The sequence below is a fragment of the Lolium perenne genome, chromosome 3 (assembly GCF_019359855.2).
Source record: "Lolium perenne isolate Kyuss_39 chromosome 3, Kyuss_2.0, whole genome shotgun sequence".
In the NCBI taxonomy this organism is placed as follows: Eukaryota; Viridiplantae; Streptophyta; class Magnoliopsida; order Poales; family Poaceae; genus Lolium; species Lolium perenne.
Genome location: NC_067246.2, coordinates 104,608,613 through 104,626,721, shown reverse-complemented (window position 1 = coordinate 104,626,721; position 18,109 = coordinate 104,608,613). Strand labels below are relative to the sequence as shown.

Here is an 18,109-nt window from a genome sequence, read left to right as displayed (position 1 = left end):
ATTAGTTGCTAGTTTTACTTTATTTGCTATCTTGTTTGCCATATTAAAAACACAAAAAAAAAATTTACTTGCATTTACTTTACTTAATTCATCATGTTTCCTCCTAAGTTCACTTTGAAAGACATACCGGTAGGACAAGGGTCTATTATTGGGAGAGATAATATAGAAGAATTTTTCACTCATGTTAGTATGGTTGAAGATTTTGAAGATAGACACTTGGTAGAATTTGCTCCTACTTATGAAATTGCTGCTGCTTCCTTAGTACACATGATAGAAGCTAAATTTGTTAATCTCAATCCTATAATACAACATATGTTTCTTACACTAGGAGATATGGAAGAAGGAGAAAAGAAAGATTTGTTTTAGAAACCCTTCTCAAAGAATTTGGAGGCATAGCAAGAGAAGCTAGAAAAGTTTTTACTAAATATAATATGCTTGGCTCTTATACCAACTTTGCCAGTATCCTTGAAAAGATGGATATGGATAGAATAAAGTACACTAATAATGTTAATAATGGTGGGGAGATTACAGTACCGATACCTATTAAACTCCTAGGAATGCATGAAGCACTAGAAAAGAATTTTGATTGGATTGTTCCTGAAAATTTGTTTGATGAGAGTAGCAAGCCTAAGGGTAATGAAAAGGGAGCCTCTGAAACTTACATAGATAAGATACAATGCATTGTTGAGAAAACTGCAAACCCCACTGTCAATGCTTCATCTCTTGATAATACTTGATACACACTTTCTGCGCCTAGCTGAAAGGCGTTAAAGAAAAGCGCTTATGGGAGACAACCCATATTTTTACTACAGTAATTTTGATTTATATTTGAGTCTTGGAAGTTGTTACTACTGTAGCAACCTCTCCTTATCTTAGTTTTGTGCATTGTTGTGCCAAGTAAAGTCGTTGATAGTAAGGTTCATACTAGATTTGGATTACTGCGCAGAAACAGATTTCTTTGCTGTCACGAATCTGTGCCTAATTCTCTGTAGGTAACTCAGAAAATTATGCCAATTCACGCGAGTGATCCTCAGATATGTACGCAACTTTCATTCAATTTGAGCATTTTCATTTGAGCAAGTCTGGTGCCTCAATAAAATTCGTCTTTACGAACTGTTCTGTTTTGACAGATTCTGCCTTTTATTTCGCATTGCCTGTTTTGCCATGCTTGATGGATTTTTCGATTCCATTGACTTTCAGTAGCTTTGTGCAATGTACAGAAGTATAAAGAATGATTGTGTCACCTCTGAATATGTAAATTTTGATTGTGCACTAACCCTCTAATGAGTTGTTTTGAGTTTGGTGTGGAGGAAGTTTTCAAGGATCAAGAGAGCAGAATGATACAACATGATCAAGGAGAGTGAAAGCTCTAAGCTTGGGGATGCCCCGGTGGTTCAACCCTGCATATATCAAGAAGACTCAAGCGTCTAAGCTTGGGGATGCCCAAGGCATCCCCTTCTTCATCGACAACATTATCAGGTTCCTCCCCTGAAACTATATTTTTATTCCATCACATCTTATGTACTTTGCTTGGAGCGTCTGTTTGTTTTTGTTTTTGTTTTGTTTGAATAAAATGGATCCTAGCATTCATTGTGTGGGAGAGAGACATGCTCCGCTGTTGCATATGGACAAATATGTCCTTAGGCTTTACTCATAGTATTCATGGCGAAAGTTTCTTCTTCGTTAAATTGTTATATGGTTGGAATTGGAAAATGATACATGTAGTAATTGCTAAAATGTCTTGGATAATGTGATACTTGGCAATTGTTGTGCTCATGTTTAAGCTCTTGCATCATATACTTTGCACCTATTAATGAAGAAATACATAGAGCATGCTAAAATTTGGTTTGCATAATTGGTCTCTCTAAGGTCTAGATAATTTCTAGTATTGAGTTTGAACAACAAGGAAGACGGTGTAGAGTCTTATAATGTTTACAATATGTCTTTTATGTGAGTTTTGCTGCACCACTTCATCCTTGTGTTTGTTTCAAATAAACCTTGCTAGCCTAAACCTTGCATCGAGAGGGAATACTTCTCATGCATCCAAAATCCTTGAGCCAACCACTATGCCATTTGTGTCCACCATACCTACCTACTACATGGTATTTCTCCGCCATTCCAAAGTAAATTGCTTGAGTGCTACCTTCAAAATTTCCATTTCTTCACCTTTACAATATATAGCTCATGGGACAAATAGCTTAAAAACTATTGTGGTATTGAATATGTACTTATGCACTTTATCTCTTATTAAGTTGCTTGTTGTGCGATAACCATGTTCCTGGGGACGCCATCAACTACTCTTTGTTGAATATCATGTGAGTTGCTATGCATGTCCGTCTTGTCTGAAGTAAGGGAGATTTACCATTCATTAAATGGTTAGAGCATGCATACTGTTAGAGAAGAACATTGGGCCGCTAACTAAAGCCATGATCCATGGTGGAAGTTTCAGTTTTGGAAAAATATCCTCAGTCTCATATGAGAAAATTAATTGTTGCTACATGCTTATGCATAAAAAAGGAGTCCATTATCTGTTGTCTATGTTGTCCCGGTATGGATGTCTAAGTTGAGAATAATCAAAAGCGAGAAATCCAATGCGAGCTTTCTCCTTAGACCTTAGTACAGGCGGCATAGAGGTACCCCTTTGTGACACTTGGTTAAAACATGTGTATTGCGAGGATAATCTCGGTAATCCAAGCTAATTAGGACAAGGTGCGGGCACTATTAGTATACTATGCATGAGGCTTGCAACTTGTAGGATATAATTTACATAACACATATGCTTTATTACTACCGTTGACAAAATTGTTTCTTGTTTTCAAAATCAAAGCTCTAGCACAAATATAGCAATCGATGCTTTCCTCTTTGAAGGACCTTTCTTTTACTTTTATTGTTGAGTCGGTTCACCTATCTCTCTCCACCTCAAGAAGCAAACACTTGTGTGAACTGTGCATTGATTCCTACATACTTGCATATTGCACTTGTTATATTACTTTACATTGACAATTATCCATGAGATATACATGTTACAAGTTGAAAGCAACCGCTGAAACTTCATCTTCCTTTGTGTTGCTTCAATACCTTTACTTTGAATTATTGCTTTATGAGTTAACTCTTATGCAAGACTTATTGATGCTTGTCTTGAAGTACTATTCATGAAAAGTCTTTGCTTTATGATTCAATTGTTTACTCATGTCATTTACATTGTTTTGATCGCTGCATTCATTACATATGCTTACAATAGTATGATCAAGGTTATGATGGCATGTCACTCCAGAAATTATCTTTGTTATCGTTTACCTGCTCGGGACGAGCAGAAACTAAGCTTGGGGATGCTGATACGTCTCCGACGTATCGATAATTTCTTATGTTCCATGCCACATTATTGATGATACCTACATGTTTTATACACATTATATGTCATATTTATGCATTTTCCGGCACTAACCTATTAACGAGATGCCGAAGAGCCAGTTGCTGTTTTCTGCTGTTTTTGGTTTCAGAAATCCTAGTAAGGAAATATTCTCGGAATTGGACGAAATCAATACCCAGGGTCCTATTTTCACACGAAGCTTCCAGAAGACCGAAGAGAAGACGAAGTAGGGCCACGAGGTGGCCAAACACTAGGGCGGCGCGGCCTGGCCCTTGGCCGCGCCGGCCTGTTGTGTGGGCCCCTCGTGTGGCCCCCTGACCTGCCCTTTCGCCTACTTAAGCCTTCGTCGATAATAGCCCCAGTACCGAGAGCCACGATACGGAAAACCTTCCAGAGACGCCGCCGCCGCCAATCCCATCTCGGGGGATTCAGGAGATCACCTCCGGCACCCTGCCGGAGAGGGGAATCATCTCCCGGAGGACTCTACACCGCCATGGTCGCCTCCGGATTGATGAGTGAGTAGTTCACCCCTGGACTATGGGTCCATAGCAGTAGCTAGATGGCCGTCTTCTCCTTATGTGCTTCATTGTCGGATCTTGTGAGCTGCCTAACATGATCAAGATCATCTATCTGTAATGCTATATGTTGTGTTTGTTGGGATCCGATGGATAGAGAATACTATGTTATGTTGATTATCAATCTATTACCTATGTGTTGTTTATGATCTTGAATGCTCTCCGTTATTAGTAGAGGCTCTGGCCAAGTTTTTGCTCTTAACTCCAAGAGGGAGTATTTATGCTCGATAGTGGATTCATGCCTCCATTAAATGCGGGACGTGTGAGAAAGTTCTAAGGTTGTGGATGTGCTGTTGCCACTAGGGATAAACCATTGATGCTATGTCCGAGGATGTAGTTATTGATTACATTACGCACCATACTTAATACAATTGTCTGTTGTTTGCAACTTAATACTGGAAGGGGTTCGGATGATAACCTGAAGGTGGACTTTTTAGGCATAGATGCATGCTGGATAGCGGTCTATGTACTTTGTCGTAATGCCCAATTAAATCTCACAATACTCATCATATCATGTATGTGCATTGTCATGCCCTCTCTATTTGTCAATTGCCCAACTGTAATTTGTTCACCCAACATGCTATTTATCTTATGGGAGAGACACCTCTAGTGAACTGTGGACCCCGGTCCATTCTTTTAATCGAATACAATCTACTGCAATACTTGTTCTACTGTTTTCTGCAAACAATCATCATCCACACTATACATCTAATCATTTGTTACAGCAAGCCGGTGAGATTGACAACCTCACTGTTTCGTTGGGGCAAAGTACTTTGGTTGTGTTGTGCAGGTTCCACGTTGGCGCCGGAATCCCTGGTGTTGCGCCGCACTACATCTCGCCGCCATCAACCTTCAACGTGCTTCTTGGCTCCTACTGGTTCGATAAACCTTGGTTTCTTACTGAGGGAAAACTTGCCGCTGTACGCATCACACCTTCCTCTTGGGGTTCCCAACGGACGCGTGCTGTACGCGTATCAGACACTGGAAGCGTAATTGCTCCAAGTATTTGGTGGATCTGAAGAGCGGCCTTGTCAAGAAGAAGAAAGAAGGTATATCTGATATACATGTTATAGATGTTTATCTTACTGGTTCTCGTACTAGTACCTGGGTATTTGATACTGGTTCGGTTGCTCATATTTGTAACTCGAAACAGGAACTAAAGAATAAACGAAGACTACTAAAGGATGAAGTGACGATGCGCGTTGGAAATGGATCCAAAGTCGATGTGATCGCTGTCGGCACACTTCCTCTACATCTACCTTCGGGATTAGTTTTAAACCTCAATAATTGTTATTTTGTACCCGCGTTGAGCATGAACATTATATCTGGATCTTGTTTAATGCAAGACGGTTATTCATTCAAGTCTGAGAATAATGGTTGTTCTATTTTTATGAATAATATCTTTTATGGTCGAGCACCTGAAAAGAACGGTTTATTTCTGTTAGATCTCGATAGTAGTGATACACATATTCATAACATTGATGCTAAGCGAATTAAATTGAATGATAATTCTACTTATATGTGGCACTGTCGTCTTGGTCATATTGGAGTGAAACGCATGAAGAAACTCCATACCGATGGATTACTTGAATCACTTGACTTTGAGTCACTTGATAGATGTGAAGCATGTCTAATGGGAAAAATAACTAAGACTCCATTCTCTAGTATTATGGAGCGAGCTACAGACTTATTGGAAATCATACATACCGATGTGTGTGGACCAATGAGTGTAGTCTCGCGCGGTGGTTATCGTTATGTTCTAACCTTCACAGATGATCTGAGTAGATATGGGTATATCTATTTTATGAAACATAAATCCGAAACTTTCGAGAAGTTTAAGGAATTCCAAAGTGAAGTAGAAAATCAACGTAACAAGAAGATTAAATTTCTACGATCTGATCGCGGAGGTGAATATCTGAGTTATGAGTTTGGCATGCATTTAAAGAAATGCGGAATACTTTCACAATTGACACCGCCGGGAACACCACAACGTAACGGTGTGTCCGAACGTCGTAATCGAACTCTCTTAGATATGGTTCGTTCTATGATGTCTCTTACTGATTTACCGTTATCATTTTGGAGTTATGCATTAGAGACAGCCGCATTCACTTTAAATAGAGCACCATCAAAATCCGTTGAAACGACACCGTATGAATTATGGTTTAACAAGAAACCTAAGCTGTCGTTCCTTAAAGTTTGGGGTTGCGAAGCCTATGTAAAGAAGTTACAACCGGACAAGCTAGAACCCAAAGCGCAGAAATGCATCTTCATAGGATACCCTAAGGAAACTATAGGGTATACTTTCTATCATAGATCCGAAGGCAAAATCTTTGTTGCTAAGAACGGAACCTTTCTTGAGAAAGAATTTCTCACTAAAGAAGTGACTGAAAGAAAAGTAGAACTCGATGAGATTGATGAATCTTCACTAGTTGATCAGAGTAGCGCAGTACCGAAAGTTGTTCCTGTGCCACCTACACCGACAACAGAGGAAGCAAATGATAATGATCATGAAACTTCAAACGAGATAGCTACTGAACCTCGCAGATCGACAAGGGAACGTGCCACTCCTGATTGGTATGATCCTTGTATAAATGTCATGATTGTGGACAACAATGATGAGGACCCTGCAACGTATGAAGAAGCGATGATGAGCCCAGATTCCAACAAATGGCAAGAAGCCATGAAATCCGAAATGGGATCCATGTATGATAACAAAGTGTGGACTTTGGTAGACTTACCTGATAGCCGAAAGGCTGTCGAGAATAAATGGATCTTCAAGAGAAAAACAGATGCTGATGGTAATATTACTGTCTATAAAGCTCGACTTGTCGCAAAGGGTTTCCGACAAATTCAAGGTGTTGACTACGATGAGACTTTCTCATCTGTAGCGAAGCTAAAATCTGTGAGGATTTTGTTAGCAATAGCTGCATTTTTCGATTATGAGATTTGGCAGATGGATGTCAAAACAGCGTTCCTTAATGGAGACATTGAGGAAGAGTTGTATATGGTACAACCCAAAGGTTTTGTCGATCCTAAAAATGCTGACAAAGTATGCAAACTTCAGCGTTCAATTTATGGACTGAAGCAAGCATCGAGAAGTTGGAACCGACGCTTTGATAAGGTGATCAAAGACTTCGGGTTTATACAGTGTCATGGAGAGGCCTGTATTTACAAGAAAGTGAGTGGGAGCTCTGTAGCATTCCTGATATTATATGTAGATGACATATTATTAATTGGGAATGATATAGAACTATTAAGCAGTGTAAAAGGTTATTTGAATAATAGTTTTTCAATGAAAGACCTTGGTGAAGCATCGTATATATTAGGCATCAAGATTTATAGAGATAGATCAAGATGCCTAATAGGGCTATCACAAAGTACATACCTGGACAAGATTCTAAAGAAGTTTAGAATGGACGAAAGTAAGAAAGGATTCTTACCTATGTTACCAGGCAAGGTCTTGAGTAAGACTCAAGGACCGGCTACGGCAGAAGAAAGAGAAAGGATGAGTCAGATCCCCTATGCCTCGGCAGTAGGCTCTATCATGTATGCCATGCTATGTACTAGACCGGATATAGCACATGCTGTCAGTTTGACTAGCAGATATCAAAGTGATCCAGGAATGGAACACTGGACAGCGGTCAAGAATATCTTGAAGTACTTGAAAAGAACTAAGGATATGTTTCTTTGTTATGGAGGTGACCAAGAGCTCGTTGTAACCAGTTACACCGATGCAAGTTGGAATACTGATCCTGATGACTCTAAGTCACAGTCTGGGTACGTGTTTATACTGAATGGTGCTGCAGTAAGCTGGGCAAGCTCAAAGCAGTGCACGGTGGCGAAGTCTTCAACAGAATCAGAGTACATAGCGGCTTCAGAGGCTTCATCAGAAGCGGTATGGATGAAGAGGTTCATTGTAGAGCTCGGTGTGGTTCCTAGTGCATTGGACCCATTAGTCATCTACTGTGACAACATGGGTGCCATCGCCAATGCACAAGAACCAAGGTCACACAAGAGGCTGAAGCATATCAAGCTGCGTTATCATTCGATTCGCGAGTACATCGAAGATGGAGAAGTAAAGATTTGCAAAGTACACACTGGTCTGAATATAGCAGATCCGTTGACTAAAGCTCTCCCTAGGGCAAAGCATGACCAACACCAGAATGCCATGGGTGTTAGGTACCTTACAATGTAATCTAGATTATTGACTCTAGTGCAAGTGGGAGACTGTTGGAGATATGCCCAATAGGCAATAATAAAAGTGGTTATTATATATATCTTTATGTTTATGATAAATGTTTATATACCATGCTATAATTGTATTAACCGAAACATTAGTACATGTGTGTTATGTAAACAACAATGAGTCCCTAGTATGCCTCTTAACTAGCTTGTTGATTAATAAATGATTAGTTTCATAATCATGAACATTGGATGTTATTAATAACAAGGTTATATCATTATATGAATGATGTAATGGACACACCCAATTAAGCATAGCATAAGATCACGTCATTAAGTTATTTGCTATTAGCTTTCGATACATAGTTACCTAGTCCTTATGACCATGAGATCATGTAAATCACTTATACTGGAAAGGTACTTTGATTACATCAAACGCCACTGCGTAAATGGGTGATTATAAAGGTGGGATTAAGTATCCGGAAAGTATGAGTTGAGGCATATGGATCAACAGTGGGATTTGTCCATCCCGATGACGGATAGATATACTCTGGGCCCTCTCGGTGGAATGTCGTCTAATGTCTTGCAAGCATATGAATAAGTTCATAAGAGACCACATACCACGATATGAGTAAAGAGTACTTGTCAGGAAACGAGGTTGAACAAGGTATAGAGTGATACCGATGATGAAACCTCGGACCAGTAAAATATCGCGTGACAAAGGGAATTGGTATCGTATGTGAATGGTTCATTCGATCACTAAAGTCATCGTTGAATATGTGGGAGCCATTATAGATCTCCAGATCCCACTATTGGTTATTGGTCGGAGAGAGTTCTCACCCATGTCCACATAGTTCGCGAACCGTAGGGTGACACACTTAAGGTTTGATGTTGTAATAGTAGAACTTGAATATGGAATGGAGTTCGAAGTATTGTTCGAAGTCTCGGATGGGATCCCGGACATCACGAGGAGTTCCGGAATGGTCCGGAGAATAAGATTCATATATAGGAAGTCATATTCCAAGTTTGGAAATGATCCGGTGCATTTATGGAAGGTTCTAGAAGGTTCTAGAAAAGTCCGAAAGAAACCACTTTGGAAGGCGGAGTCCCTTCCCGAAGGGACTCCACCACCCATGGCTGGCCAACCCTAGGGGTGGAGTCCCAGGTGGACTCCACCTAAGGTGGCCGGCCACCTCCCCCTCATGGAATGGTGGGAATCCCACTTGGGTGGGAGTCCCACCTTGGGTAGGTTTCCCTACTACATGGAAATTTTGGGTTGGGGTCTTATTCGAAGACTTGTAGTCCAACACTTGGGGGTTCCACCTATATAATGAGGGGCATAGGGGAGGGGGCCGGCCACCACAAGCCCTCAAGGAGGCCGCACCCCATAGTGGCCGATCACCCCTCTCCCAAACCCTAGCCGCCCCCCTCTCCTCCACCTCTCCCGCATAGCTTAGCGAAGCTCCGCCGGAGTTCTCCATCACCACCGCCACCACGCCGTCGTGCTGCCGGATTCAAGGAGGAGCTACTACTTCCGCTGCCCGCTGGAACGGGGAGAAGGACGTCGTCTTCATCAACACCGAACGTGTGACCGAGTACGAAGGTGCCGCCCGATTGTGGCACCGAGATCAAGATCTTCTACGCGCTTTTGCAAGCGGCAAGTGATCGTCTACCGCAGCAACAAGAGCCTCATCTTGTAGGCTTTGGAATTCTTCAAGGGTGAGACTCGTTCATCCCCTCGTTGCTCCCGTCTTCTAGATTGCATCTTGGCTTGGATTGCGTTCTCGCGGTAGGAATTTTTTTTGTTTTCTATGCAACGTATCCCTACACCTCTCTGGTTTGTTCCCTCGATGGTGACCATCGCCGGCGATGCTTCGGCGGTTTTTTATTGCCTTCTCTAGATTCTACTGGTTCCTAGAGTCTGTGCGCATCTAGCTCACCACCTCGCTCGTCTCGGTTCGCTCCACAACGTCGAGGACGTGCTCGACTTTCCGCGAGCCGGCTGCGGTTGACTTCTTCCTCGCTACGCCACAGTGGCAGCCGACATGGCACACCGGCCCACCTGTCATCGCACGGGCTAGTTCCTCTCTCGATGAGAGAAGTTCCTCAGATCCGATCTGAATCTGTAACTTTTGCAGTTAGGCCCCTACATCTTTTTAATCCTAACTCACGGTCCTTTACTCTGTTTCTTTTGTTGGTAACCAGGGCCGGGCTGGCGAAATTCGGGGCCCTGTGCAACATTTTAAAATGGGTCCTACTTTAAAAAAATTATAATTATACGTTGTTAACAAGAAGAAGTTAGTATGTTAGTATGACAGACGCAATCTTCGATAGTTGGCTTGCCCCGCTAGCCTTTTGTGCTCAGGTTTTGAGTTCGAAACTCCATAAATGATTTTATTTTCTTGCCGTAGTTAGCGAGCTTAACGGGCCTGTTTGTTAATGAGCTAAACTGCTATACGGTTTACCAGATAAAATGGGATGTCGCCTCCCAGGTTTGAAACCTGGTCCCTACAAATTCTGGGGCCCCTGAAAATTATGGGTCCTGTGCGATGGCACAGTTTGCACTCCCACTCGCCATCTCTAGAGATCCAACCTGGACCCCATTTGCTTTGTCACCGTCCCAGTCAACATCCAGACGAAAGCATCAGTGTCTCTGGCTAGCTCTTCTAGGTATAAAATGTTTCCCCTTATCTGTGTTTTTCTAAAATTCCAAAAAATGTTAAAAACTTGTAAAAATGTTATATATGAAAAAAAATCAGAAAAATATGAGGAACATGAATATGCCATCCATATGCATGTTTGCATCTCACATCATATCAAACGACGATAGTTTATGCATATCATCTAATAGAACACCAGGAGTATTTTGGATTCCGACTAAGATTTCTCCGCTTCTTTTAATTTTGAAGTAACTTACCCATGCCATGTATTTGCCATGTTAACCAACATTTAATTTTTTCAGTAGATAAATAACTTGAACCATATAATTGTGCATCGGGATTCCGTTCCTGCTTAATCTGGATAAGTTGCATTGCAGCATCCCTACCATGCCATGCATATCATATCTTGATCATGCTGATTCTTCGTCCGTACTAGTAATAATTGCATGCGTCAAGTGTTCCAGCATTTGCTTCTTCTCGAATAGGATCACGAAGTGCTGATGCGAGATACGATAAGTTCTTCCGCAGTGTTTCACAGACGATCCCTCCCTCTTCACTTATTTTATATTTTGCTCTCTCTCTTATTGCTACCCATATGTTGCGATTCTTTCGAGTCACATGTTCTATTTCACTTGTTTACCGTAATAAGCATATATATCCTTTCCTCACACATCGCCCGTTATTTGTTGTTTGGAAAGCTTGCGATTCGTAGCGCGTGTTTAGGGTTCTGTTGTTTATCACGATTTTTTATTGAGATATGTTTGGGTTGATACATGTTTCATCTAAATATAATATTGGTGAAGTTAATCATGATGATTTTTTGCAAATAAAATTTGAGGTGGGATACCAATTAATGCAGAGGCACTAGTGCGAGACACCTTTGTCGACCACTACTGATTGAGCGCTCTACCCCTACGTGAGGGAGTAGAACCCCATCACCCACTACCTTTTCTCGACTTTGTAAAGTCACTTCATGGCTATGGTTTTATCTACATTTTGTATTTTATTCTAACCACCCAACTCCACACCATACATATTTGCATACATATGAAAATGCAATTAAGGTAGTGGTATTCCGTATTGTTTGTTGTGGAGAGTCAAAACTACATTTAAGATCAAAACATGAAATTTGACGTTTACAGTTCACATTATTATATATGTACAATATATCTATTCTGTAGTACAAACAATGGATAAGCATAATATCATATATTAATCAAACGGGAGGGAAGAGGTAAGGAATAGGATAGATTAGAGATACTCCCTACTAAATTACAGTAGATTGCACCTCAGTTTTATCATAAGTCAAAACTTTTAATGTTTGATGTAAGATAGAAGAAAACATTGTCATGAAGAAAGCAAGTACATGGAAGCATATTTTGTAATGAATCTAATGATTCTAATTTGATATTCTAAATTGTTCATTCTTAATAGAAACTTGGTCAAACTTACAACAATTTGAGTTACTATAAACTTAGAATGAAAAAAAAAAGAGACAATATATTGAAGTTCACAGAAAAGCTATTGCATATATGCATATTTAAATGTGGGAGTAATAAAATTTAAGATAGTGACTAAAAAGTGAAAATGCATGGCAACTCAGGTTTGTAATAAGAAAACGACATATATAATTTCACAATCCAAAACCAAAAAAATTCTGCCCAATTCTTACTAAAACCGTTCATAGTAGCTTGAGTTGCACTTACACATCATTGAAAGGAATTCGAGATAACATGCTGGGATTAGGGTGTAAACCATATGGCCTTTGACCAGGCCAAACACGGGTGTCCAGCTGGAAGGTTAGCGGGGTACAACCATGGATACTCGACATCTGGTCGATTGTCGTCCGTATGGTCAAAGTGGTTTCGTGTGGAGAAGACGCCGTTAACCACGTCGAATTCCATGATGTAAGGATGTGTGTTGGGGATGTGTTCCATGTTGGAGCCCGGCATGATGTTGGTGAAGTAGACGCAGTTTGGACTCAGCCACGTCTTCTTCCTCGCAGGCTCCTCCAAGCACACCGACTGACTGTGGCTGCCGATCAGGAAGGCGCGGCCGCCAAGGTGATGCACCTCCCGCCACCCCCACGGGCTCCCCGGCTCGTACCTCTGGATCCTCATCGGCTGCCACCGCCTCACCAACGATCCATTGATGCCGCCCATGCGCGGCATGCCATCCAAGTCGCTCCATACCACGTGCAGCGCGCCGTCCTCCGAGAACACCATGTGCTTGCCGTACCGCAGCAGCTGGTCGCGCGGCACCTGGCTCGTTGCGAACAGTACCGGCTTCACCGGAGTACCGGGAGGCGCCGTCGCGTCCAGCGCCCATATCCTCCCACAGGCTGTCATGTAATAGAACCTCCCGCCGTGGTACACCACGTCGAAGCCGGTGTTCAGGCTGATATGGCGGTCATCCAACTCGTCCTCGGGGATTGGGTCCGGCGGGTGGGGCTCGCCCTGCACGAACGGCCAGTCCAGCCTCTGCCACCCACTACGGCGGGAGTTGGTGAACGCCACGCCGTGCCACATCCGGCACAGCACGGCGGCCGCGTAGTCCCCCGAGCTCGGGTCCGGCGAGAAGGCTATCCTCTCGATGTAGCGTCGCTGCAGGGTGCGGCTGCACACAGTACTTGGGTTGCCCGCCAATCTGAGCAGCGGTGGCAACTTGACCGCCCGCGCCTGGGCGTCCGCCGCCGACATGAGCGCGTTCACCAGCGTGATGCACAGATTGGCGTCGACGAGGGCCAGCCACCCCCCGCTGGAACCCACGCACCGGGCACCCGGGAACGTCAGCGTCAGGTTGCCGTTCTTGGGCAGCGACACGAACTTGAATTCCTCCCAGTCGTAGACGCTGGAGCCGCCAGGGATCACCACCCACGGCGACGGCATCGACGTCCGTGGGTCGGACACCGGGATTGTTTCCCTCCACGCCCGGCACACGCCGCGGAAGCGCACGAGATCGGGGAAACCCAGGAGGTCGCGTATGCAATAGAGCAGGTCGATCGGCAGGCCGGCAGCCCAGTCTCGGAACTCCGGCGATGTTGCGTCAATCTCCATCTCTATCTCGCCGGCAATGGAGTCTTAATTTACTACGTGCAATGCAACCTAATACTAGTGTCAAGACATTTAACACGAGACGAACTGATCGTACGATCGTACCTGACTCAACTAGTACGTTTTTGTTTTACAAAAATTCCGTCGATCTATTGATAGTCATCAACATACAAACAGCCAAAGAGTAATAATAATTATAAATAGGTACTTGGATCACCTAGTGACTACTATAAATACTAGGTAGAACGAATTTTCATGGGTTAATTATTGGTTTGCCACTACAGCCCGCGCAACACTCAGTTTTGCCACTAGAGCAGAATGGTTCTCAGTTTTGCCACTAGTATGTGTGTAACGACTCGTTCCGTGAGTCTGCCGTTTCATTCAAGTCAAACGTCCTTGACTCGGCTGTTTCAGGTGGGACCAGGTGGAGACGCGTTTGAAAAGAGGACCGTTGCTGGCCGTTTCACGTGGGACCCACAAGGTTTGACTTTGGGCAGATGGTGAAAAATGAACAAACAAAAAATGGTGCGGCTGGGACTCGAACCCAAGACCGCTATGTTTGGTAGCATGAAGGATTGCTCTGGTAACCACTGGGCAGATGGAAAGATATTGAAAAGCGAATGGAAGAAATCTAGCTATAGATAGTTCTAGTTCGTGACTTGGTTTATATTTTGGAAAAATAATCAAACAAAAAAGGGTGCATCTTTATATTTTTGCGAGGGAAAAATGGTGCATTTATCTGATTTCAAGCATTGCGTGTTTGTGATTTTTTGTTTCATATTTATATGGTATCCTACTTATATTACATCAAAGTTCATACTTGGATCCATGTTTGTGATTTCATGATTCATACACCCCTGATATATTACATCGAAATCATAGAAAACTAAGATATATGAGATGCAAATATTGGTAGCCAGATCATCACACAAAATAACTTAGATAAATTCGATACATAAGATGCTTAGTTCCACCATTACACGGAAATAACTTAGATAGATATATAGATGGGTACCCTAGATAGATAGATAGATGGGTATCCTAGATAGATAAGTTGAGTGACACACGACTTGACACGACTCAACACAGAACCACATACGTAAAGCTAAAAAAACATGACGAGCTTGATGAGAGAACACATCTTGGCCGCACCACCTACCGCACCACCTGCGCCGCACCACCGTCTTCACTTGTCGTACGGGAGGCAGTGCATAGGTTTCCCGGAGAAGAAGATGGCGTCGCAATCGGTGAAGACGTTGTAGGTGGTGAAGAAGATTGACTCGCAGCCGCACCAGAAGACCTCACCGAGGAGGGCGTACGCGTCAAATCGGTTGGCGAAGGTGACCGTGAGCAGCTTGAGGGCGATGCCTTCACGAGACTCGTTGACGTAGTACATGACGGGCGAGCCCGGTGGGAGGTGGGAGAAGCCCTCGTCGAGGAAGTCTCGAGTGAGCTCGACCTCGGACCTCCACCTCGACTTTGCCCACACACGGAGTGTTTTCTCGACGAGGACGTCCGCCGGATAGAGTAGCTCGGTCCTGGTGCGCGGACGGCAGAAGGTCGGTCCCGTGTACTGCATCTTCGGAGAGGCAGAGAGGCTCGCTTGGGTGCGTGGTGCTTTGGAGAGGGAGAGGAAGAGAGGCTCGCTCGTTTGGTGTGTGGGAGAGGAAGAGAGGCCCCTTATAAAGAGGTTGGCTCATAATTGGGTGGTTCCTAATAAATTAACGCGTGGCTAGCCGTCTTCCAAGAATAATTAAGCGTATTGACGATGGCAAAACTGATGCTGCTGCATCGCTGCGAGAGCTGAGACGATGGCAACGCTGAGACGCTGCGTCGATGCATTAAAAGGCTAGCCAACGGCGAGTGAGGCGTGGCGCCTGCATGGCGCATGCATGGCGCATGCATCACAGGCCTAGACACGCGGGACGGCCCAACGGACCAACGGACATTTCAGTGTTCTTATAGCCCACCCTACGCGTGGAGAAAGGAACCAATCATGTTGAAGAACGAGGGTGTCCACGGATCGGCCCAGAAACCTTCTAGAAGGCTAGATCGGACGGCTGGCGTTACCGCAGTGAACGGTCCACAATGCAAAACAGAGCAACCCACGGATCGGTTCGGTTTCCTTCTAGAAGAATAGGGTTAGCTAGTCAAAGTTAGGTTTGACTAAATTTGACATGAGCATAAAAAATTCAAAAAAATCAAAAAAAATGGAAAACCTTCTCACATAGACTTCTTATGTCATATACTACCCATTCTAGTTGATAAACATGGTCTACATGCTGTTCAACAAAAAAACCATGTGTCTAATGTGATATCTCAAACACTGGGGTACAAGTTCGAGGGTGAAGACAAGTGGTTTAGGGTTTGGAACATGAAAAGTTTCAAAAACCTCACCAAAGCTTCATTTTGGAGTGAATAACAAGGATCCATGCTTAGTTTTACAATTCCATGTTTAAAACTTGATAAAATGATGGTCAAAGTTAGGTTTGACTAAATTTGACATGAGCATAAAAAATTCAAAAAAAATCAAAAAAATGGAAAACCTTCTCACATAGTCTTCTTATGTCATATACTACCCATTCTAGTTGATAAACATGGTCTACATGCTGTTCAACAAAAAAACCATGTGTCTAATGTGATATCTCAAACACTGGGGTACAAGTTCGAGGGTGAAGACAAGTGGTTTAGGGTTTGGAACATGAAAAGTTTCAAAAACCTCACCAAAGCTTCATTTTGGAGTGAATAACAAGGATCCATGATTAGTTTTACAATTCCATGTTTAAAACTTGATAAAATGATGGTCAAAGTTAGGTTTGACTAAATTTGACATGAGCATAAAAAATTCAAAAAAAATCAAAAAAATGGAAAACCTTCTCACATAGTCTTCTTATGTCATATACTACCCATTCTAGTTGATAAACATGGTCTACATGCTGTTCAACAAAAAAACCATGTGTCTAATGTGATATCTCAAACACTGGGGTACAAGTTCGAGGGTGAAGACAAGTGCTTTAGGGTTTGGAACATGAAAAGTTTCAAAAACCTCACCAAAGCTTCATTTTGGAGTGAATAACAAGGATCCATGCTTAGTTTTACAATTCCATGTTTAAAACTTGATAAAATGATGGTCAGAGTTAGGTTTGACTAAATTTGACATGAGCATAAAAAATTCAAAAAAAATCAAAAAAATGGAAAACCTTCTCACATAGTCTTCTTATGTCATATACTACCCATTCTAGTTGATAAACATGGTCTACATGCTGTTCAACAAAAAAACCATGTGTCTAATGTGATATCTCAAACACTGGGGTACAAGTTCGAGGGTGAAGACAAGTGGTTTAGGGTTTGGAACATGAAAAGTTTCAAAAACCTCACCAAAGCTTCATTTTGGAGTGAATAACAAGGATCCATGATTAGTTTTACAATTCCATGTTTAAAACTTGATAAAATGATGGTCAAAGTTAGGTTTGACTAAATTTGACATGAGCATAAAAAATTCAAAAAAAATCAAAAAATGGAAAACCTTCTCACATAGTCTTCTTATGTCATATACTACCCATTCTAGTTGATAAACATGGTCTACATGCTGTTCAACAAAAAAACCATGTGTCTAATGTGATATCTCAAACACTGGGGTACAAGTTCGAGGGTGAAGACAAGTGGTTTAGGGTTTGGAACATGAAAAGTTTCAAAAACCTCACCAAAGCTTCATTTTGGAGTGAATAACAAGGATCCATGCTTAGTTTTACAATTCCATGTTTAAAACTTGATAAAATGATGGTCAAAGTTAGGTTTGACTAAATTTGACATGAGCATAAAAAATTCAAAAAAAAATCAAAAAAATGGAAAACCTTCTCACATAGTCTTCTTATGTCATATACTACCCATTCTAGTTGATAAACATATTCTACATGCTGTTCAACAAAAAAACCATGTGTCTAATGTGATATCTCAAACACTGGGGTACAAGTTCGAGGGTGAAGACAAGTGGTTTAGGGTTTGGAACATGAAAAGTTTCAAAAACCTCACCAAAGCTTCATTTTGGAGTGAATAACAAGGATCCATGATTAGTTTTACAATTCCATGTTTAAAACTTGATAAAATGATGGTCAAAGTTAGGTTTGACTAAATTTGACATGAGCATAAAAAATTCAAAAAAATCAAAAAAATGGAAAACCTTCTCACATAGTCTTCTTATGTCATATACTACCCATTCTAGTTGATAAACATGGTCTACATGCTGTTCAACAAAAAAACCATGTGTCT

At 42.1% G+C, this 18,109-nt stretch overlaps 1 protein-coding gene across 1 annotated transcript; it reads right to left on the bottom strand.

Annotated features, from left to right (window-relative positions):
• Positions 1–12,529: 12,529 nt before the first annotated feature.
• On the bottom strand, positions 12,530–13,843 carry LOC127339523 (uncharacterized). The gene has a single exon (XM_051365364.1). The coding sequence runs from the start codon at positions 13,841–13,843 to the stop codon at positions 12,530–12,532; it is 1,314 nt and encodes a 437-aa protein (XP_051221324.1).
• Between the last annotated feature and the right edge of the window lie 4,266 nt (positions 13,844–18,109).